The 21500-nt window shown below is 55.2% G+C and overlaps 2 protein-coding genes and 1 long non-coding RNA gene across 4 annotated transcripts in view; 1 reads left to right on the top strand and 2 right to left on the bottom strand.

Annotated features, from left to right (window-relative positions):
- Positions 1-3089: 3089 nt before the first annotated feature.
- Positions 3090-6358, bottom strand: LOC129501627 (proline-rich protein HaeIII subfamily 1-like). The gene is made up of 2 exons (XM_055312792.1): positions 6295-6358; positions 3090-3868 (listed from the first exon to the last, which is right to left on the bottom strand). Exons 1-2 carry the CDS (start codon positions 6356-6358, stop codon positions 3090-3092), a joined length of 843 nt encoding a protein of 280 aa, XP_055168767.1.
- On the bottom strand, positions 5658-15351 carry NR2F1 (nuclear receptor subfamily 2 group F member 1). Its single transcript, XM_055312910.1, has 3 exons — positions 14802-15351; positions 11832-12359; positions 5658-6699 (listed from the first exon to the last, which is right to left on the bottom strand). Exons 1-3 carry the CDS (start codon positions 15262-15264, stop codon positions 6419-6421), a joined length of 1272 nt encoding a protein of 423 aa, XP_055168885.1. The 5' UTR covers positions 15265-15351; the 3' UTR covers positions 5658-6418.
- Positions 15352-18818: 3467 nt separating this feature from the next.
- Positions 18819-21500, top strand: part of LOC129501678 (uncharacterized) — a 141242-nt gene continuing 138560 nt past the window's right edge. For both annotated transcript variants that reach the window (XR_008662791.1, XR_008662790.1), the window contains exons 1-2: positions 18819-19099; positions 19655-19863. This is a non-coding gene — a long non-coding RNA (uncharacterized LOC129501678). The remainder of the gene's footprint in view (positions 19100-19654; positions 19864-21500) is intronic.

Here is a 21500-nt window from a genome sequence, read left to right as displayed (position 1 = left end):
ACAGCACTGGATACGTATTTATCCCTGGGAGATGTAGTTAACTGAGACACTTAACCCCAAATAGGTGTAAGGTGATTAAAGCCGCGTGAAAGAGTGTAATCTTACAACGTCCCTTGGAATAGTGGAGGCCTCTAAAATTGCTCATTTCTGATGGTTAACACAAAACTAGACCCTATTCAATTTTCAAAGGTTGTACTTTACCTAAACAGCGGACTGATAAGGTAATAAGCGGACCCTGTATTGTGGGAAACCAAATGAATTTTGTCACGACCAAAACAAAACCAAGCAGAAGAAAGAAGAGAAACAAAAAAATCTCCAACAACCCCTGGTTGCTAAGTTCTAGAAATCCTGAAAAGTACCAGCTTTACATGTGTATGTGAGCCAAACATATAAACATCCACCTCTCTGCATGTCAACAAGGAGAAATGGCAAAATATTTTCAGGGAATTTTCCCTCTCATTTAAGCTTGGAGTTGCAACAAACATATTACACTTTAAGAGAGAAAGGCAAAAAAAAAAAAAAAAAAAAAAAGGAACTTCCTTCTTTAGGAGGGAAGTTTTTAAAAGCAGAGTGAAAGACCAGGCAGGATCCCGAAACGTCTCTTTATACCCTGAATCTCCATCAACCACATGGAAGTTCAGGCTCCAGCTTCCACCGAGAAATCTTTTTCTCCTCCAGATCTGAAGACAAAAGGAGACGAGGCCTGGTGGTGAGCGGGATATCTCTGTTAGTTGTCAGCGCAGGTCCATGGGTTAGGAATGCTAATGAGCCTCTTGGCCAGCTGAAGACTTGGTTCTCTCGCACACCCTGACGCTCACACACACTCGGGCTCCTGCCCGCCGCCTGACAAGCACACAGACAGAGCCTCGTGCTCGATCCTGTCTCTCTCCCTTTTCCTCTGAGCCCAGAGATCGATCGCTGACCCCACGGTTGGGCCAACGCTTTATTTATCTGGCTGCGCAATGATATTATCAGCCTTAAACGTTATATACAGCAAATGTCCTCCTAAATCAACACAATAGGATAGCTTGCAGAGACCAGCCTGGTCTGTCTTAAAGAAATCCCTGGCTATCTCTCTTTCTCATTCTCCCTCTCCCCTGCCTTACACACACCCCTTCTCCTTTCCACCTTTACAACTACGGACATTGTATACAATGGACTTGGGGATTTGATCCCTCGCTTTCAGCTTGGTCGGAGGAGGCCTTAGCCGACTAGGAGATGGATAGACACCATTATCCACCCATCACTGTGATCTCCATCAGGGGTTCCCTTGTCAGCCGGATCCAACTGCCTAGACCCACTCTATTCACATGACCCGGATTTCTCAAAATTGGGGTAGAAGGGAAGGCGAGGGGTGGAGAATCGAGTGTGCAACCTTGCACCGTGTTAATTGTTTTCTTTCCTCTCAATTACATTCATAAACCTATTTTCTGCATTGCATGTTATTTCTTTGTGCTTCAAAATTGAAACCACGTGCAGCCTTCTTCCCTCCGCACACACACAATAAATGCGCTGCCCCCTCCCCCAACCCATCACACAACTATTTACATCTTGGTTACTCACTCTGCGCTCCGGGCCCAGCCTGGGAGAAGAAATTGGCCCCGTGGGATTAGGTGAGGCTTTGTAAAAGCATCTCTCAAATCTGCATCTCGGGCCCCCAACTGGGAGAGAGGCTCCTGGACTCCCCTCCCGGGCCTCCTCCCACCCTTCCTCGCACAGGTGGTTGTGGCTGACTCTGGGACAGCTAGCAGGGGGGACACCCCAGGAGAAGGGCAGCTTCAGGGTGTCCCGCCAGGCCCACCCGCTGCCCGCCCCTCACCCTGGCCCTTGGGGCGCCCGCCGGGGTCAGCGGGGGGCCTCTGCTCCCCCCCCTCCAACCCGGGTCTGGGTGCCCCGGGCACAGCAGGAGCCCCCCGCAGGGACCGGCTGCTCCCTGGGGAGCTCTGGAGACCCAGGTCCTCCCAGGCGCAGAAGTCCCACCAAAAATAAATAAATAAACCCCAAAGGGGGGAGGGGGAGCTTGAAAATGGATTCGCTGACAAGGAGAGATAATAAATGAGAGGCGCTTTCAGATAGATATCTCAGACGTGAAATTGCGCCCAGCTGGTTGTGTAAGCAAACAAATAGTTTCATGTTAGGAACTCTCAACTTGTGGCTTGATGAATAGAACACGACAGAGGTAAATGGGTCTTTAACTCATTTAGGAATACAACTCTTTGGCTTTCCAAGTAAAAGGCCCAGTGACGCTGCGGATCCTGAGCGGGCCCTCTAACAAGAGTTTTATTAGTTTCCACTTGTGTCTCCCTGCCCATCCTCCCCACTCTCCTTCAGGGTCTCCCATTTGCAGGGACATTCAGGTGATTCGTTCTGGAGACTCGAGTGGCTTACAGGGGGTGATCCTGGTGCTGTAGGACATCTAAGGGCTGCCTGTGAGCTGACCAGGAGGATTTTTTTTTTTAAATAAACTTTGCACTCTCCAAGCAGATGAGCTCAGGTGGGCTCGGATAGAAGGGGCTCCGCAAACCTAGTGGCCCTGACCTCAAAGCTGGGAGAGGGGGCTTGGGGGGCAGCCCACCGACACCCTCTGTGGCTGATAGAGTCCCGGAGCCTGAACCAACCCAAAGGGCAGGGCCCGGGAAGCCCAGGGTTGTTATGGTGGCCAGGAGGGATGCCCATCCCCACCCCGGGGGGCTTCCCCCAGGCCTGGGCACAGTTTGGGGTGTGCTGGGGAGGGGGCTGAGGTCACATTTTAACTCCCTGAGGCCACTCTTTGTCCCCTGGCTGCGGACGGGGCGCAGCCTCCTGCCCTAGAAATCCCCAGAGGAGAGCACGTCCTAAGATGGCTTTTTTGATGTTTTCAGGAAAGCGTGTGGGTAAAGTAGTTTAACCCGACTTCAAAGCCCCCAAAGTTCTCAGTCGCCCAGCAAGTGTTTGGGTTAGAAAGGGGAGCGCTTGACTTTCAGATGTCACAGGTAATTCCGAGGGGGACGTCACCTTGTGTGGGCCGCTCTCCCACAGTTCTGATGTACCTGCTCGGCCTTGGGGACCCTGTCAGGTCTGGCCCACCCCGGCAGCCCGGTCCTACCCTGTCAGCTCCTTAGGGCCGCTGCGCCTCGGCCTCCGCAGGCCCCGGTGACCCGGGCGCCCACACCTGCCTGCGGCCTCGCCCCCACGTTCCACGGCTCCCCCTGGCGCTCGGCTCCAAGGCGGGCTCGTTGCTCGGGGCCTCTGGGCGGCCACCCAGGCAGAGGAGACTCCCTCCCACTCCCCCTCGCCTTCTGCCCAGTGGCTTCCAGGATCTGAGGGGACGCAGGCCGCGGCCACTCCTGGGGCGGCCCCTCTGCACAGCAGGGCTGCCGGGGGGCCGCTGGGCCCTGAGCCCTTGGGCCTGGGGCTCGGGTCAGCCGGGCCAGGGAGCCCTGCCAGGGCTCCGGGAGAAGAGGGGGCGCTCCCTGGTTGCTGGAAGGCTGAGCCCAGGGCTTGAACACTGCACTCTCAGCTCCTGAACCTCGGGAGGCCTGAGCAGACTTGTGGGGCCCGCTGTGCCCTCGGAGCTCCCGCAGCCTGCCTTGCCCTGCGGGGGGCACCCCCAGAGCCCCTGAGTCTCCTGGGAGGCTCTGTCTCTCCGCCTGAGACACACAGAGACCTCTGAAGAGTGCAGGAGAGAACTGCCCGCAGCCCCAGCCAGGCCTGCCTGGCAGGGAGCGGGCCACCCGGTCCCCCTCTGGTCGCTCTCGGCCCCAGGGCCTCCTGTTCCTGCACCGAGTCTGTGAGGGGGTCAGCGAGGCCCTGAGGGGCGAGGCCTGCTCCCCCTGCCGCGGCGCTGGTCTGCTGGGGCCTCGGGCCCAGGCCCGGAGAGGTGGCCGGGCTCCTCAGGCCGGTCCAAGGCCCGCGACAGGCCAGTTACCACTGTCCCCTCTGGGCCCAGAGCCAGAGCCTGGTGCACCCCAGGCCTTGACTTCCGGGAGGGTCCCCACACTGGCCACCTTGTGCTGGGGCCTCCATATTAAAATTAATTGAAAAATACGTTTCAGACCTACAAAAATGTTTATCTGTTTTCATCAGAGGGATCACACTGTAATGAATATATTTACATCTCATTTCAAGAAAGGCAGCAAGGATCGGTGAGCGCTCAAGAGGCAGCTCCACCGAATCCCCTCCCCCCTGCACCGGGCCTGCAGCCCACCCCACCCCAACCCCCCCATTCCCTCATCTGGCAACCTGGGAGGGCTCTCTGAGACTTTCTGGGGGGGCGGTCAGGGGTTTAAACGTGAGCTCTTCCCTTGCCCCTCTGGGCCTTGGGCGCTCAGTCCGCAGGACGGTCAGTCTAGGCTCAAAGACGGTTGCCCCCCATGTAGTGCAAAGGCTGAGGCCCAGGGCGGGCTGGGACCCCTGCGAGGGCCGGAGGGCCCCAAGCGCCCCTCACTCCAGCCAGTGTGCCCTCCCTGCCTCCCTAAGGCTCAGGCCCAGTGGCAGGTGGACCTGCAGGGGTTTTTCCACACAGTGTGGCATTGCCCTGGCCGCACCGCACCTAGAATATTAAAACCTCACTCAGGCGGCTTGGAGCTTGTTAATACATTTTTAAAGGAGTGGGGGAACCTGGAGGTTTCTCATCAGCAAATGAAAGCAAAACTTTGTCAATGACTTCTGAAAGTGAAGCACTTGCCTCATCCAAGGCCTGTTTGGGGGTGAGAGGTGGGGGAGGAGGTAAGAGGTGTTATTTCAAAAGATCTGCCTTTATTAATACGTTAGGAAAAAGCTCCCTTGGTAGTATGTGTTCTTGCAGCGCCGACTAGAATCCTATAAAACATTCATGCTCGGAAAGCTGTAACAGAGAGCAGCCCCCCACGCACACCCCAAAGAGAGGCCTCAGCGGCAGGTTTCTGCCCTGAAAGGGCCACTAGAGCCCAAACGCTGCTCCTGGAAAGAACCTGCTCCAGCCTGGCTCACCAGCTCCCCAGTTCCAGGTCCGTGGCGTAAGTGCCCCAGGGGGGCCTTTCCCTTCACCCAACTGAGCTTGAGAGCCCTCCAGGGCACCCCTGTCACAGAGGCTGGAGTGAAGGGTAAACCCCAGGCAGCTCTGCAGCGGACCATAAGGGGGAGCAGAGGTAGGTTTGGCAGCGTTGAGGCCCTAACTCTCTCTCCCAGAGCTGGGGAGAGGAGGATCTTGCAGTTATAGGGACATGAGGTTTCTGAGCAGTCCTCCCCTGACCTCAACCCGCCTTTCAGCTCCCCACGCCTTTCAGCTCCCCACGCCTCTCCGCGGCCTCTCCAGCCAGGCAAGTTCCCACCTGCGGTCAATGAAGCCAATGGCCCCTGGACTCGGCCTCCACTTCCAACCGAGCCTACCCCGGGCTCCCCGCTTGGCTCTGTGCAGGGCACCAACCATCCACAAGGTGACAAGAGCTGCTGGGAGCCACCAAGGTGCCCTGCCCTCTCCCTGCCCATCCCAGCCCACACAGAGCCTGACCCTCTGCATTTACAAAACCAAGGCAGCGGCTTGGTTTGAGGAAATAAATCTAGACAATTTCGTAATGGACCTTAGAAGTTTCCACCCTCACCTCCCGTTCTAATCATAATTGGAATGGCAATTAATGGGAGGGTTCTCTTGCACTCAGGACATCTGTCAAGTAACCAGACACGTGGGTTTTGCTAAATTCTTTTATTTTTTGTTTAAATTTTCACTTCAATTTTAATTCTTGAAGAACAGCCTCGACAACATATATCGCACTCATTATAAGAAGCAAAGGGTTATATCAAAAATTATTAGTATAGAATCACAGGAAATCTGGTTTGGAACCAGAAAAAAATACAAAACAGATATAGATACATAGACACAGGACAATTTTTTTATAATTATTTGGAAAATGTTATTTTCCCCTAATTCTTGTTTCCTTTTTTATGTGCATACGATGTTTAAATTTTACAAAAAAATGAAAATAAAGACTAGTATTTTACAAAATGAATAACAATGTTTGGGGTGTGTGTGTGTGTGTGTGTGTGTGTTTCTACATAGAATTCAGTCCACTTCCATGTGTGTTGTTTTCTGTACAGAATATATCCACATCCGTCCACAATAAATCCTGGAAGGTCCATTAGTCTCCTTCTGTTTTATTAAAATTCTCATGGTCCTCTCTTCCAATTTTTTTTTTCCTTTTCTCACCAGACACAAGGTCCTTTTTCTTTCCTTTCCAACATGTTCACAGATCTGATCCTAAAAAGAGTCTCTTTCTCCTGGTTTGCAGCTCGGGTTGCATTTCTGCAGGGTGGGCTGCTCCTGTCGGCCCGGCCCACCTCCCCCCTGCCTGGCTGCACCCTGCAACAGCCGCCCGGATGTCCCCGCAGCTTTGGAGTCCATGGCCCCCACCGGTCCTCTGAGTCTCTAGGGAGGCGGGGGCAGGTGGGAAGCGCCCAAGGTCTAGGAGCACTGGATGGACATGTAAGGCCAGTTGAAGCTGCTCCCAGACAGTAACATATCCCGGATGAGAGTTTCGATGGGGGTTTTACCTACCAAACGGACGAAGAAGAGCTGCTCGATGACCGAGGAGGACACGGTACGCAGGGAGGGCAGTCGCAGTAGGAGTTTGCCGAAGCGGCTGGGCTGGTTAGGGTACTGGCTCCTCACATACTCCTCCAGTGCGCACTGCGACTTCTCCTGCAGGCTCTCGATGTGGGCGGCATCCGACAGGCCACAGGCGTCTGGCCGTGCAGCCACAAGAAGGAGAGAAGAGGGGAGGGCACACACAGGTTAGTGAACAGCAAAGGCACAAACAAACCACGAGAAAAAAATTTTTTTTAGGTTGATAAGAGGGGGGAAAAGAAATAGGAGGGAAGGGGGGGGAAATCCTCCTCTCCATACCTCCCCAAGCCTTCCTCACCATTCCCTCCCCTCGGCCCCCAATACAAATAAAAATAAATCAACAACTCCCCACCCTCGCCCAAGCCTAGGGGAGCTGGAGACAGAAGAACACACATGCAGAGGCAGCAACCTCTCTAGTCCCTTTGTTTTTCCTCTTTCACCTTTGGATTAAATAATGTACGATGCTGGAGCCATGTTTGCTGTGCGAAGCAACCTGTCCTCCGCCTGCAGGGGAGCATCTTTCCGCTGTGCTCATTAAAGGGAGGACTTTTGCCCCTTTTGCCCCTGATTTTGGGGTGTGCAGAAGCCCTGAAGAAATACGTAGCCTGGAGGCAGTTCTTACAGGCTACCTGGAGTCCTCCCTCTCAAACCCAAAGGACCCCAACCAAAATCCTCAAGGAGAACCTAGATTATATAGTGAACAAACACCTGGGGGCGGGGGCGGTGGTGGTGGTGGTGGTGGTGGTGGTGGTGGTGGTGGTGGTAAGGAATCATGGGCTGGCAGTGCGGGAAATCAGATCGAGCCCATGCTCTAGCAGTACAGGATTTGAGATCCACTATCTGAGCAAGCGAGAACTCTGCAGCAAATCCTTGGTGAGAGTGTACGCTTCTATCTGTGCTTTAGATCAAGTAATTGAAAATTGGTCACATCTCTGTAAGCTGTATAATAATCAGAAGGAATATGGCTCAGTTACTCCAGGCTGCGGAAAGGAGACATCTTCCACGATCAGACACAAAGCTGGGCTGGAGGCAGCTGCTGTTGCTGCTTCCAAACTGGGAGGTGGGGAGTTGAGGGGGGGATTTGGGGAGACAGGCTTCCTGTCACAGGACCAAGGGGGAGAAGGCACTTACACACAATGACAGCATCTTAAAACCTGTGTGTTTATCTCCTATCAACCAGGGCTCCTCATGGTCCCCTAAAAATCTTTCAAGACAGCAGTTTATACTGTATCAACTAACTAAAGGCAAAGAAATGGAGGAGAAGGTGGAATGAAAGGAATGAAGTGAAAGCTTCTTCTCTTAGTTCAAACACCCTTGTTATTTGTTATATTAATAATAAATATTTTTTAAAAAACAGGAAGATCACAGAGGAGCCCTTTGCCAGTCAGGAGGTTGACTCGAGATCAAAGGCAGAGTTTGCTAATATATAGATCTGGGAAGAAATTCATGCATGGCAATGCCCCCAAAAGGACGTTATATAATCGTGAATGGGCAAGTGTGACCCTAAGAAGTCACACCAAACGATTCAAAGTGAAGCCCGCGTCTGCTTCTGAGTTTCTGAGCTTTATGTCTTTCTATTTCAAGAACTGGGATTTACAAAGCAGTCTAACACCTTCATCTACAAGGCAATGGCCTTGAGCAAAAATACAAATAAAACTAGTGCTAATTCAAGAACTTCTGAGGCAGGTCTCCTTTGACCCTAGATCCAGAATGGGTTCCTCTCAGATGTCTAATTACTCCTGCCAGCCACTCGGGTGCATCCACACTGGCCTGACCTGGGAAGCCACTGAGATTTTATGGTTACCAGGGCCAGGGCAGGAGCACTTTGGGGCTTCGCTGCTGAGAGAGGGGGCCCCCCCAGGTCTGCCCTTGGCCTTGCTTGCTAACCTGGCCTTGCTGAATGGCCACCATGCAGACTCATATTTACATATATCTTGCTTTACATGCATTATCTGCCCATTATGCCACAGGATCCCTTTCAGCCTCAGACAATGCAGTATGAAAAGGACCCACTGGTACCCCAGCAGATTTTTTTTTTAAAAGACCCATATGGCATCCCCTCAGGTTTGTAAAATATTTATCTGATATTTACCATTAGGGCCCTCAGAGCACAAGGACACTACCCTTCTCCCAGCTAGGCCGCTCCAAGAGAGAGAAGCCCAGGAAAGGCTTGCTTGGGCCTTGTGCTGGCTGCTTGGATTTCTTTCCTCCTTTGAAGGCAGAACGCCTGTAGCTGGGCCTGGCTGCCAGGTGCCAGCCGGCCAGCTCTGTGGCCTCCCTCCAGCAGGAGTCCTACTTCAGGCCTGGATTCCCACCCTAGTTATTCATCCCTACTCCGGATACTCCCAGGACAGGACTCCCCCCCAACTATGCACGGACAGTATGAGCGCTCAGATCAATTGGCTGGTGGTGGCAGCAAAGCTAGGTGAGCAGGGAAGGGGGGGGGTGTTAATGCAGGACATATTTACATTCTACGAGATACACCCGAGATAAGAAAAGGAGGTGAATCCATGTCTCACTTTTTATGTGCTAGTGTCAATGTGGGAACCCTCAATATTTCTTTTATAGTATATGTAAAAGAAATTATGTAAATAAATAACCATTACTGCTCAGGCCCTCCCGGCTTAGCCTTTGTAGTGCAGAGAATGTATTTCATGGTGTGCATTCACAAGAGTTTAGTGTTCAGGAAATATAGATGTAATCAGCTGCCATAACTAGAAATCAAAGTTATTATTGTGCTGAAAATGGATTTATTGTATTTATGTTAACTAGATGGCTCCTTTCAGAGGAGGTCCCATTTATTTGAGGGAATATTTAGGTGTATGAATTAATGAATTTTTTAAAAAAGTAAGTTCAGGTCATGACCTAGTCCTTGGATGCTGTCCAGAATATTAAGGATTAAGCATACCATCCGGAGGCCAAATGTGAAAACCACCACAGGGAACCCCCGTGCCAGCTTCAAATACTTAGCCGGAGCAAACCTCGTTGGACAATATGTCTAAAACTGTCTTTTCCATCATTCAAAGTTTGCTTAAAAGTTGGATGACTTTGAGAAGGCTTCCCATGAATTCCCTTCTGGCTAGCAATCAAAACAAGTTTAGTCAAAAGTGGAAATGTGTTGTATGGAGGAGGGGGGGTGAATTACTACTGACAGCTCCATTTCCATTTTCAGATATTCTGTTTGCAATTTTCCAACAAAATAATGTTATTGTTCACTTCTCAGCCTCCCTCTGCACCTTGAAGACGCAGTTCGTAAACTACTTTGGGAAAACTTTTTATAAAGGGACACTTTTTTTTTTTTCCACGGGGATGTTTTAGGACGGAAAGTTGAAAGAAAAGCATGAATAATTCCACAATCTTCCCTGCAGCCAGCACAGTCCTCGCCTCTCTCTGGGAAAGGGCAGGAGATCAGAAAAGTCAAGGGAGTTCAAAGAACCTTAGTAGGGGACAAGGCAAAGGGAGGAAAGACCTTTCCTGAGAAGATCTCTGTCCAGCTCCAAGTCACATTTCTGCTTCAAGACACCTCACTGGATGAGATTTTAAAACCCCAGCTTCCCCGACACTGGCTTGCTTCCTGATTAATTTGGCTAAAGAGCCGGGGAGTAGAGAGCCAGCCAGGCCCCAGGCCTGCCAGAGCTAAAGCAGCCCGGTCGCTGCTTCCCAGGCTCTTTGTCACTTTTGAAAAACACGTTTCCATCAAGAAGACTTATTAAGATAAAACGCATTCAAACACTGAGGAGGCTATTCAATAAATCTTCCATTTGTTTTAAGGTTTGCACTTTATCCTCTTGCAAAGAATAACTCCCTCTCCCACTAGCAGACCTGCATTTGCACTGCAAGTAAAAGGGGGGCAGTCCAAGTCCACGGCTCTGGCCACCCTGCATACAAATGAGATGCTCTTGTCTAAATAAATTATCTGCTGCTCAGATCGATATTAATACTACATTTGCTACATTACAATATTGTGCAAATTTAAGAGTCATTTTAATACAATGTAAATACAATTCTTCACGCATGAAAGCCAGGAAATATTGATAGATTATACCATTGCTTACTGTTCAGCAAGGCCTTGGGAAAGGGGTTTTGCCATCTTCGCTCAGGAATGGTTTTAATTTGGCCTTTGGAGGTCCTGGCTCTAGGATAGATTTATTAGGATGGTTTATTTGTTCTCTGAATGGAGGAATTAAAAACAATAGTGCCAATAATGGGAGTAAAAGTGCAGCTAACCCTACTCACAGTGGGCAAGGCCCCGGCCCCAATCTGAGTAGCTCTGTTCCCCACCAGCCTTCTTTCTGGCTTTGTTTATATTTCCCCCCATTACCTGCTGTCCCGGGTGTTTATATGTTTCCCTCTTGCAGGTTACAATAATAAAAAGCGGGCAGTGTTCTCAGAGGCTCTGACTAGAGCCTTCAAAGGCAACGTTAATGCACTTTCCTGGAAGTTAATTTGAACCATCTATCATAAGAGAAATTGTTAACATGCATGTTACCACCACCTACATTTAATTTGATATTTTTAAGGCACTCTGTTAAATTTCCAATGTCCGTGCGTTTTGCACGGCTACGAGATTTCTCTCCGGAGGGGGGGGGGGCGGGGAAATCCTCCCATTCTTGCGGGTCCTACAGGATTCCTTTTGTGGTTTTTTTTTGTTGTTGTTGTTTTGTTTTCTTGTTTTTTTTTTTTTAAATCTTTCTTGTTTAGATTGAATCCGTTTTTTTACGAGCCTCAATAACCTCAGCAACTGCAAACATGAATGGTTTCCGATAAGGGAAAATCAGGCAGCCATAAAGCGGGATTATTTATGATTTATTTGCGCGCCTCCTTCCCTCTGCAGGCCTGCGTGCGCCTCTCCGCGTCGGGAGACCCTCGCGGGGAGCGGGCCGCGCGGAGGAGAAAGCCACGTTCCCACGATCGCTGCCTTCCCTCTCCTCCCCCAGGAAGCCTGCACGCCGGCGCGCACACACGCGCGCACACGCACACACACACGCCCCCCCGCACACACGCGCAGCCCGGCACTGCCAACGCCCCCTCCCCGCGCACACCCAGGCCGCGCGCCCGCCGCCCCGGGGCCCCCGCCGCCCGCGCCCCCGCGCCCCCGCCGCCCGCAGCGCTGCGCCCCCGACGCGGCTCGGCCTGGGCGGCGGCGGCGGGGCGCGGGGGCGGCGCGGGAGGCCCCCCGAGGCCCGGCCCGGCGGAGCGCGGCCTGCCTGCCTCCCGGCGCGGCCTGCCCTCCCGGCGACCGCGGCCTCACCTGACGTGAACAGCACGATGGCTTTGAGGCAGCTGTACTCGGCCGAGTCGACGTGCAGCGCCTTGAGCTTCTCCACCTGCTCCTGGAAGATGCGGATGTGGTCCATGAAGGCCACGACGCGGTCGGCGGACATGGGCGAGGCGTGCAGGCCGGCGGCGGCCAGCAGCGGCGCCACGTGCAGCGGCATGGAGCACTGGGCCGCGTTGAGCACGAACAGCTCGCTCCAGGTGAGGCGCAGCAGGGACACTTGGTCGGTGATCTGCAGGTCCGGGAAGAAGGGGATGTTTCGGGCCCACTCGACGGCGCTGAAGAGCAGGCGCGCGGCCAGCTCGCAGATGTTCTCGATGCCCATGATGTTGTTGGGCTGCATGCATTGGCTGCCGTAGCGCGACGTGGGGTAGGGTTCCGCGCGCAGCAGCAGCGAGATGTAGCCGGACAGGTAGCAGTGGCCGTTGAGGGGGTCCCCGTTGGTGAGTGCGTACTGGCCTGGATTGGGCTGGGTAGGAGGCATTCTTCCTCGCTGAACCGCTGACAAAAAGAAAGAGAGAAAAGAGGCAATGTGCATCCAGGGGGCTTGCGGACCTCGGCGCGCCGCCGCGCCCCCGACACAATGCGGAGGCTCATCCTACAGCCCCGCGCGCCCCGCGCATCTCGCCCCGCGCCCGCCCGCACTCCCGGCCCGCGCCCGGAGGCAGTGTGCGGTGCGGGCCTCCAGCTCCGCGGCTCCGTGTGCCCGGCCACCCCGGCCCCGCCAGAGCTAGGCCTGAGCTCGGGGACACCTCCCCCCCCCCCGCCCCCCCAACCCCGGTCCGGCAAGGCCAAGGAAGCGCCACCCAAGCCCTCCACCACCAAGGTGCAGCGCACAGGTTTAGTGAAATCCCACTCACCCCTCCAGAATGAAACAAATCAGAGTAAAACAAACAAAAAAGAACAGGCGAAACCAGAGAAAGGTTGTGGTTCTAGGCAAACGCCTAGCCGCCTCTTCATTTGCAAGCAAGCAGCGTTTTGCTCAAAATGTTTCCATATTCTCTCAAAATGCTATAGAATTATCCTTAAAATAGATGCAAGTTACATAACCACTTACAACTTTTGAATATAAAACAAGTATCCTGCACCCCTCCCCTGCCCCCTCCTCCCCTTCGCCCCACACAAAGTTCACTGTTAAAAGCAACAGAAAATTGAAAAATTCCAAAAGAGTTGAACTTACAGTAGCCAAACATTATTGAAAAAAGTGGGAAATATAATTAATGTCTGTCCTGTGAGGTGCCACTGCAACCTGCAGCCAGCTTTTGCCCAGTGAATGCACGAGCTTGCAACTGCAAAAACACTGGATTCATTAACCATCTGAATGCAAAACGTAAGCATGCTTTGAGTTCTTAAAGCTGACCAAAGTTTTTTTTTTTTTTTAATGTGTATGTTTTACTTCAACAGTGCCAGCGTTTTAAATTGCCATGTAAACAAAGACAACTTTAGGAAAAGTTAGGGCTACTGAACTCTCCCCCCCCAACAAATTAATATAGATATGTCCATGTACACATAGCTGTCTTATTTCAGGTTGTGCACTATTTTCTTAAGTTTGCTTTGATTCTAATTTTAATGCAAGCCCCAATGCAATTTAAGCTCTTGAAACATAACAGCTAGAATACTTTTTTCTAATTATAGTTTTGAACTTGGCAGTTATTTTTCAATTAAATGAGAGCACAATTCAGTTTTTTTTTTTCAGATGCCTACAAAATCTCCCTGGAGCTAGAAATGAAGTCGTCATATTTGCCTGCTCCTTGAGATCTGAAGGAATTCAATTTCTTTTCTTGTGGCATATAAAATATAATTTTAAAGTCAATTACAAGAAGGAGTAATCTGCATTCTGCAAAATTGACTGGTTCGCTAATTTGACTATAAGACATCTTTAATGATTGTCAGGAGATAAACTTTAACTGTAAACGGCTAAATATATTTATAAGAAAAGTGCTGCATCCCTTGCCACATGAACATGAAGCATATCTAAATACAACATCAAAAGTTGTGTTAAAAGAAACCGAACCCACACAACACAGAGATTAAATGAAGTGGAAGCTCATGCCAGCTGCAGTCTATGCATTATAGCCAAATCAGAAGGATCGGTAAATGCCGTTGTAAATTGTAATTTGTATGCAGTATTTAAGCGGAGGGTGGAGTTTGATGAAGAAATAAAACGAGTATCATGCTTTTAAAAAAATGACACAACTATGAAAGGACGGTTCAGTCACAAACTTTCCTTTCAAAGTAGAGGGGTGAAAACAAGGCCACAGCTCTGGAGGAGGCGGCCCCAGCTCGGTGAAGAGGAGAGGGAACCAGTGAACAGGCCAGAAGCCCCCCTTCCCCCCTAATTAGACCTACAAGTGCAATAAATCTCACTCCTCTTTTTCCAAGCTAAGCTTCCAAAAGGATGATGCAGCAATGAATCCATGGTTCAGGGTCCTCCGGTCCCCGGCCCTCCCCAGTTTTTAAATAAAGGGTATGATGAAGAAAGAGGTGGAGGGGAAAGTGGAATGAAAACAACACACAAGAGTTTTCTGGGGGGGGGGGAAAATAAGCACCCCCTCCCCGAGTTCATGCCAGCACAGCCCCCAAGCATCCTCACGCACACGCGGGAAAGAGACACACACCGAGCACATCCAAGACAGAGGAAGTAAAGGGATTTTAAGCCACAGCTCACGATCCCAGGGACACAATCCTGAGCAGGCAGCAGGAGGGGTGGAGGAGCCAGGGAGAGGAGCGCAGGCCGGGAGGGGGAGGCAGCGGCAGCGAGCTCGGTTGGGGAGGGGGGGTGACGCCGGGGGAGGAAGGCAGCGGGGACAGGGGAGGCTGGGACGGGGCCGGGACCGCAGGAGCTCCAGCCCCAGACAGCAGCCACCCCCGCGAGAGAAAGAAAGAGAGAGGGCCGGGGAGGCGGGCGAAGCTCAGGGAAAGAAGCAGAGAAGAAATATTCACCTTCCCGCCTCATGCCCACTTTGAGGCACTTCTTGAGGCGGCAGTATTGGCACTGGTTGCGGTGGTGCTGGTCGATGGGACAGTTCCTGTTGGCACGGCATGTGTAAGTTAAGTTCCTGCGGACGCTCCTCTTGAAGAAACTTTTGCAGCCCTCGCAGGTGAATTGGCCGTAGTGCTTGCCGCTCGACTTGTCCCCGCACACCACGCACTCGATGTGCTGCTGGCTCTGGCCCGAGCCGGGCGGGCCCTGGCCCTTGTCCCCTGCCGTGCCGGGGGTGGCGGGCGCTCCGGGCTGGCCCGGGGTCTGCGGCGTGTGCGGCGCGCCCGAGCCCGCCTGCTGCTGCTGCTCGCCGCCGCCGCCGCCGCCGCCGCGGGCCGCTTGCGCTGCGGGGTTGGGGCCGCCGGGGTTGCCCCCGGCCACGTCGTCCTGCGGATCTCGCCAGCTGCTAACTACCATTGCCATATCTTTGGGCCCGGGGAGCGCTGGGGGGAGCCGAGCTGCTCGCCGAGGGCCGCGGGGCGCGCGGGCGCGCTGGGAGGGGAAGGGGAAGGGGAAGGGGGGAGGGGGAGGGGGCGGGGGGCCCGCCGGGCGCCCCGGGGTCGCGGGAGCCGAGCCCGAGCCGGGCACCGGCCGCTGCCTCCGCCGCCGCCGCCGCCGCCGCCGCCGCCGCTACTGCCTCGGCCGCCCCGCTGCTGCTGCGCGCCCGCCCGCCCTGCTGGCGTTTTGTTGTGGTTCCTGCTGTTTTCTTTCTCTCTTTTTGCAGCCCCCCCAGGCTCTCTGGCTCCCCCCCCAACACCCCTGCTCCCCTCGCCCGCTCCCCCCGCGCTCCGATCCTGGGGGGGCCGCGCTCTCCTTCTCCCCCCCTCCCCACCCCCCCCCAGCCGAGCAGGCTCTCCCTTCTCTCGCTTTTTTCTTCTTCCCCAAGTTGCAAAATCAGAAATGGCACAGGCGGCAGCCGGGAGCGGCGCGGGGCGCAGCGCCGGGGGCGGCGGGCATGGGCCACGGCGCGCGCACACACTCGCCCTCCGCCTCGCCCGCACCCCCGCGCACACACACACACTCGCACACACACTCGCTCACCCGCGCCGGGCGCCCGCCCGCCCGCCCGCCCGCCGGCCGCTCGGGCTACACGCCGCGCGCCGGCTCAGCCGACATAGAGGAAGCCGGCGAGGGCGGCGGCGGCGGCGGCGGCGGCGGAGGAGGAGGCGGCGGCGGCGGAGGCGGCGGCGGCGGCGGCGGCGGCGGAGGAGGAGGAGGAGGAGGAGGAGGAGGAGGAGGTCGCGGCTGCAGGCGCCGCTGGAGTCGCCGCCTCAGCTGCAGCGGCGAGCGCCGCTGGAGGAGCCGGGGCCCGGGCCGGAGTCCGAGCTGGAGTCGGGGCCGCAGCCGGAGCGCGAGCCCGGGTCGGGGCCGCCCGCGCCGCCGCCGCTGTCCCGGCGGGAGCCCTGGCGGGGCTCGGGATGGAGGGGAGCGCGGAGAGCCGAGCAGGGCGCGGGGCGAGGCTGCCGGCGGCGATCAGGGCGCGCTGGTGTCGGGGGGCCAGGTCCAGGGCTGGACGCAGCCAGCCATTCAGGAAGGCAGCGCCGGAGAGAGGGAGGCAGCCGGCGACGAGGATCACACACTTTGCTCTTTTTGTTGTGCCGGTGGCGCCGGGCTCTCGCTGCCTTCTTCTTTCGGGAGGTGACGGAGAGGGAGAAAAATACGAGATAATTCACGCCGGCGACGAATTCGCAGCGAAATCGAAAAAATAAAAATCAGAAGAAAAAGAATCGCAATTTAAAAAAAAAAAAAAAGCGAGAGACATCCAAAGTAGGTCGAATAAATAATCCTCTTCTTTTCCTCTTTCTTGCTCCTTCTTCTGCTTCTTCTGCTATAACACACAGAGCTAGTTAAAAAAACCCTGGAGATCGCCCAAAAATGTTCTTTTTTTAGTATTTTAAATAAGTGCTCTTCAGCCGGGAACCAACACCCTCCCTCCAAAAAAAATCATATATGTATAAAATAACGATAAGAAGAATACGAAGGGGGTGCCTCCTCCTCCTCCTCCTTTTTTTTTTTTAAGTTTAGCCCTCTCTCTTCTGCAGGAATGGAGTAAAAGGCAAGGAGGAGGGAGAAAAAGAGAAAGAAGAAGAAGAATACGAGGGAAACAACTAATGGAATATGTAAGAAAAGAAAAGGGAGAGAGGAGAGAAGGGAAGAGAAAAGAGAAAGAGATTGAGAGAGATTGAGAGAGAGGCGGAGGAGGAGAAGAGAGAGAGAGAAGAGAGAGAAGAGAGAGAGGAGAGAGAGAGAGGAGAGAGAGAGAGAGAGAGAGAGGAGAGAGAGAGAGAGACCCCAAAATTGAATGCGTTTAAACGGGAGGACTCGCAGAGCAATGTTTCCGAAAGGGGGATCTGCGCGAATGTCTGTATATAGTGAACTTTGACACTACTATTGAAACTGACACGTTTCTATGGAGATCGCTGCCTTATATGGAGCTCGTGTCAAGGAGCCAAGAGAAGGGCTGCTGGCAACTGATAATCAAAGGCGACTGACTGGTCAGAGCCCTGAATCGGGGGGGAGAGAAAATGGGAGTCTAAGGTTAGCCAAGCCTCCAGCACGCCATTGGTTGGATAGCCCCTCCCCCCTCCTCTTTTTCTTTCTTTCTTTTTTTTTTCCCCCTCCCTCTTAGCTACCTACTGACGGGGATGGTGAGGGGAGGAGGAGGGAAAGTGAGGGAGGGGGGTGTGCTTCTGACAAGCGCAATTTACATTGAGATCGCCCTGCGCTGCTATTTACTCTGAGACCTGATTAGTATGGGTCGTCTGTGGTCACACACACACACACACACACACACGCACGCACGCACACCAGAGGGGGAAGGGATGGCGAGGGGGAGGATGCCTTGCAATGGGTAAAAGGGAATGAGAAGGAAATTATTTTGATTTCTTCCGAAAAGTTTTTAAAATTAGGTCTTAGGAGCGTGAAGAGAGTGTCTTTGAAAATGTTGGGAAAATTTTTAATGAGAATTAAACTCTCACCATCTTAATGATTCACGAAATATACTGGGTTTGGATTGTTTTCTTCGTTCACACTTAAGCATATTCCAAGTGTGGATTCTGCTCATTTTATATCCTTTTAAGAAACAAGGTAGGGACTTCCTTTTTTTTTTTTTTTTTTTGGCCCAAAGTACCCGTTGGTTTTTAAAGGTTTAATTTTGACAAAACACACTCCTGGAATACGCAGCTATTGCCACAAAATCCATCTGAATCAACGGCTCCTATTCATCCCATGATGATTTTAAAAATAAACTTTACACTCAATCCGATTTTTCCTTCTTCCTTTTTTTCCTCTTTGGTATTCTCAGGCTGTTCCAAACTTCAAACAACGCTTAAATAATTATTAATAAAACAGTAGTAAGTCCTCGTATGCGGGGGCTTGGGGGGTGCAATTAGAGCAGTCAAGTCGGAGTCCCAGGAAAAGAGGGAAAGGGCGAGCGACCGACAAGGGAAAATGGGAGATGGGGAGAGGTGGGGGAAGGGGAGTGGGGGGGGGAGGAAGATGGGGGAGAGGGAGGAGGACGGGGGAGCGGGAGGGACAGAGGCAGGGAGAGAGAGAGAGAGAAGGAGAGATTGAGAGAGAGGGAAGGAGGGAGAGGGGGAGGGAGGGAAGGGGAGAGAGGGAAAGGGAGAGAGAAGGAGAGGAAGAGGGAGGAGGAGAGGGGGAGAGAGGAAGAGGGAGGAGGGAGGGGGGAGGGGGGGAGGGGGGGAGGGGGAGAGAGGGGGAGAGGGAGAGAGAGAGAGAGAGAGAGAGAGAGAGAGAGAGAGAGAGAGAGAAGAGAGAGAGAGAGACACCCCGGTTCCCGAAGGCGATTGGTCGTGGGAGGAGGGGCGGGCAGGAGGAGCGGTCCCGCCGCGGGGCCTGCAGGAATCGCTGGCTCCGGCTGCCACCTAGCGGACGGGAGCCGCGCCCGGGAGGCGCACAGCCGGCTCTCTCCTCCCCTCCCCGCAGGCAGCCTGCGCCTTTTCTCCAAACGGAGACAGCACTTTGAAAATTCTTTCAATGGATTTTTTTTTCCTTGAAAGATCGTACTGGGGAAAATGATACTTCTATTAGTTACATATTCTCCAATAGCACACTGGCACCCCCCTCGTTCTGAGATCGCTCCCTAGGCAGGCTCAGGCGGGCGCGGAGCTGCGCGGAGTGACAAAGCCGCCGCGGCCGCCGCTGGGGGTGGGAGCCGCGCTCGCCCGCCCCTCGACTCGGGAGAGCGTAAAAGTTTGTCTCAGCTCCAGCATCCCGATCCTCAACACGCCCTCAGGTAAAGGTGGGAGTAATGGCCACGCTGTATTGGCAGAGGTAGGGCTTGCTTTTTGATACTCGTTCTCACTTTAAATTTCACCAGGGAGGGGTCGGGGAAGCCCTGCGTGTTTGGGGTGCGTTTTGCGCTCTCCGGTCTCTCCAGCCTGCAAGTCGGGAGTCCGCGGCCGCTTAGCGACTAGCGACGGTCTTAACGAGCAGAATAAAGCCTTTTCCGTGCCTGCCCCACAGCCCCTCCAGCTCGAATAATGGAGAGACAGTCCGTGCACTCTGCAAGCGGCGGCCCATTGTACGCGGCCGGCGGAGGGGAGGCGGCCGGGGCGGCCGGGCGGCCGGGGCTCCCTGCCCTCGGCCCTCTCCCCGATGGACGCTCTCACGTCTCCTGGTCAATTAAAAGGGGGTGGGGGGGGTGGGGAACGAACACGATTAAAAGACCAAAAAAAAAAAAAAAAACAAGGAGGGAGAGATAAAGAAAGAGAAGAAAAGATTAAAAAGAGAAAGAAAAAAGGAGAACAAGCTTTCTATATATAAATTCTGAATTTTACTCCCCGTGTAGTACAGAGGCAGGCAGTCGAGGGCAGAGGAAGCAGCAGAGGAGAGGGAGCCCGGGAGAGGAGAGAGGCCGTGGAGAGGGACGGAGCCGGAGGAAGAGGAGGCGGAGGCGAGCGCCCGGGAACCCGAGGCCCCCCGGACGCCCTCGGACCCCGCACCGTGCGCCCTGGGCAGCCGAAGCCACGCCGGGCCGAGTCCTTCCCACCCAGGCAAGTAACGCAGTGGTTCTCGTTTCTTTTGAGCCCGGGGCCGGCCACGCGCACAGGTCGGGAGGCGGGCGCGCGGGGCCTCGCAGGCCGGGGCCGCAGTGCGGGCGGGCCGGGCGGGACGAGGGGAACTTCCCGCGGGGCCTGCTCGCCGCCGGCCCCCGGCCTCCCCGGCCTCCCCGGCCTCCGTGGCGCCCGGCTGCAGGCAGCGACCGCGGCCGCCGCGCCCTCGCCCTCGCCCTCCCGGAGCCGGGGGCCGCGCCGGCCGGCGGCAGCCCGGATTCAAAACGGGTCTCCCCACCCCCATCCCCGCGCCCCTGCCCCCGCCCCCCGCGGCCGGGCCTCCAGCCCCGCGGCGGGGGCGGGGGGCGGGGGGCGGCGGGGGACCCCGGGGCCGAGTCCTGGCCGGGCTGGCCCTGCGGCCCGCGCCCCGCCGCCCACCTGCGGGCGCCGCGTGGAGCGGGATCCCCTAGCGTAACGCGAGCGATGGCTGCCCCTGTGATGCGGGCGCCAGCGCCAGGATTCAAGGGGGACCCCGAGCCGCTCCCCCCGGCGGAGCACCCGCGGCGCCCCGCCGCCCAGCCCGGCTCCCCGCGCCGCCGCGCGAGCGCTGGGGCGGGGAGGGGTCAGCCCCCGGGGTGGGGACCGAGGGGGTGTGCGGGGAACCGAGAGCCTCGATTGGAACCTACGCGAGCGCTCTCCCGGCGCTGGGCAGGGGCGCGCGTTTGCGTCAGAGGGCGCGCAGGGCTGGCGCAGGGGGCGGGGGGAGCGGACGCCGGGGGCCGCGCCCTGGGGCTGCAGGGGCTGCAGGGGCTGCAGGGTGCAGGGCTGCAGACGCTGCAGACCCGGCCCGCCCCGCCCCGCGAGGTCGCCCTGGGTCGGGCCGAGACTCCCCGGGAGCGGCGGATCCTATTCTCCCCCGCTGTGGGCTCTGTGTGCCGACCCCCACCCCGAGCTTCCAAATTTGAAAGAGGCTCCGGGGGATGGGGACGACTGGGGGCCCTGAGGCTTCGGGCGAGGCCACCCGCTCCTCTGCAGGAGGGAAAGGAGGGGCGCAGTGCCCGGCCCTGGCCCAGGAGGTGGGGGCTCTTGGTGGTGGTGGTGCCCAGTGGCTGGCACAACTCTCTGCTTTTGGGGAGCGGGGGACAGATCGCCCTCCTGCCGGCTCTGCGTGCTACATTTCTGTCTCAAGAGGGGGCAGGCAGGAAGAAACCCAGGTGTTTCGTTCGAGGAAAGGTGCTGGCCTCCTCTGGGACTTGTCCCGCCCCAGCGGACCTCGGGGCTGTCTTCTTCTTAGGACCCTTGTGTTCCCTACCGCGCGGGCGCACTCTGGCGTGCCTCCACTTGTGCTCCCAGCCCCAGTCCTAGCAAAATGGCCTCCACCGAGCCCCTGGGGGTCAGCTCAGGTCCTGGGCAGCTCTGCTTTCTCCCTTTGAGGCTGTCCTTTGTTACCGGTTCAACCTGGCACACTGGTCCTGGGGCCTTAGGCACCCCACGCTCAACCAGGACATAAGTTATCTGTTGTTGTTGGGTAGAACAGAAAAATGATCAGATTTTCTGGGAGCATATAGGTCCCCAAACTGAAACCCCACCCAAGTGTCCAGGCACACGCAGCTGCAGGGAAGGAAAACACAGTTGCAATAT

The sequence above is a fragment of the Nyctereutes procyonoides genome, unplaced genomic scaffold, assembly GCF_905146905.1.
Source record: "Nyctereutes procyonoides isolate TBG_1078 unplaced genomic scaffold, NYPRO_anot_genome, whole genome shotgun sequence".
Taxonomy (NCBI): Eukaryota; Metazoa; Chordata; class Mammalia; order Carnivora; family Canidae; genus Nyctereutes; species Nyctereutes procyonoides.
This window is presented reverse-complemented; position numbering and strand designations above follow the sequence as displayed.

Coding starts and splice junctions, on each gene's coding strand:
- LOC129501627 (XM_055312792.1), bottom strand. CDS start 6,358: ATGGACTCCAAAGCTGCGGGGACATCCGGGCGGCTGTTGCAGGGTGCA. Junction 3,869..6,294: donor TGCAGCCAGGCAGGGGGGAG/GTGGGCCGGGCC, acceptor CGGCCTGAGGAG/CCCGGCCACCTCTCCGGGCC.
- NR2F1 (XM_055312910.1), bottom strand. CDS start 15,264: ATGGCAATGGTAGTTAGCAGCTGGCGAGATCCGCAGGACGACGTGGCC. Junction 12,360..14,801: donor AGTGGGCATGAGGCGGGAAG/GTGAATATTTCT, acceptor TCTTTTTGTCAG/CGGTTCAGCGAGGAAGAATG. Junction 6,700..11,831: donor CATCGTGCTGTTCACGTCAG/GTGAGGCCGCGG, acceptor CTGCACGGCCAG/ACGCCTGTGGCCTGTCGGAT.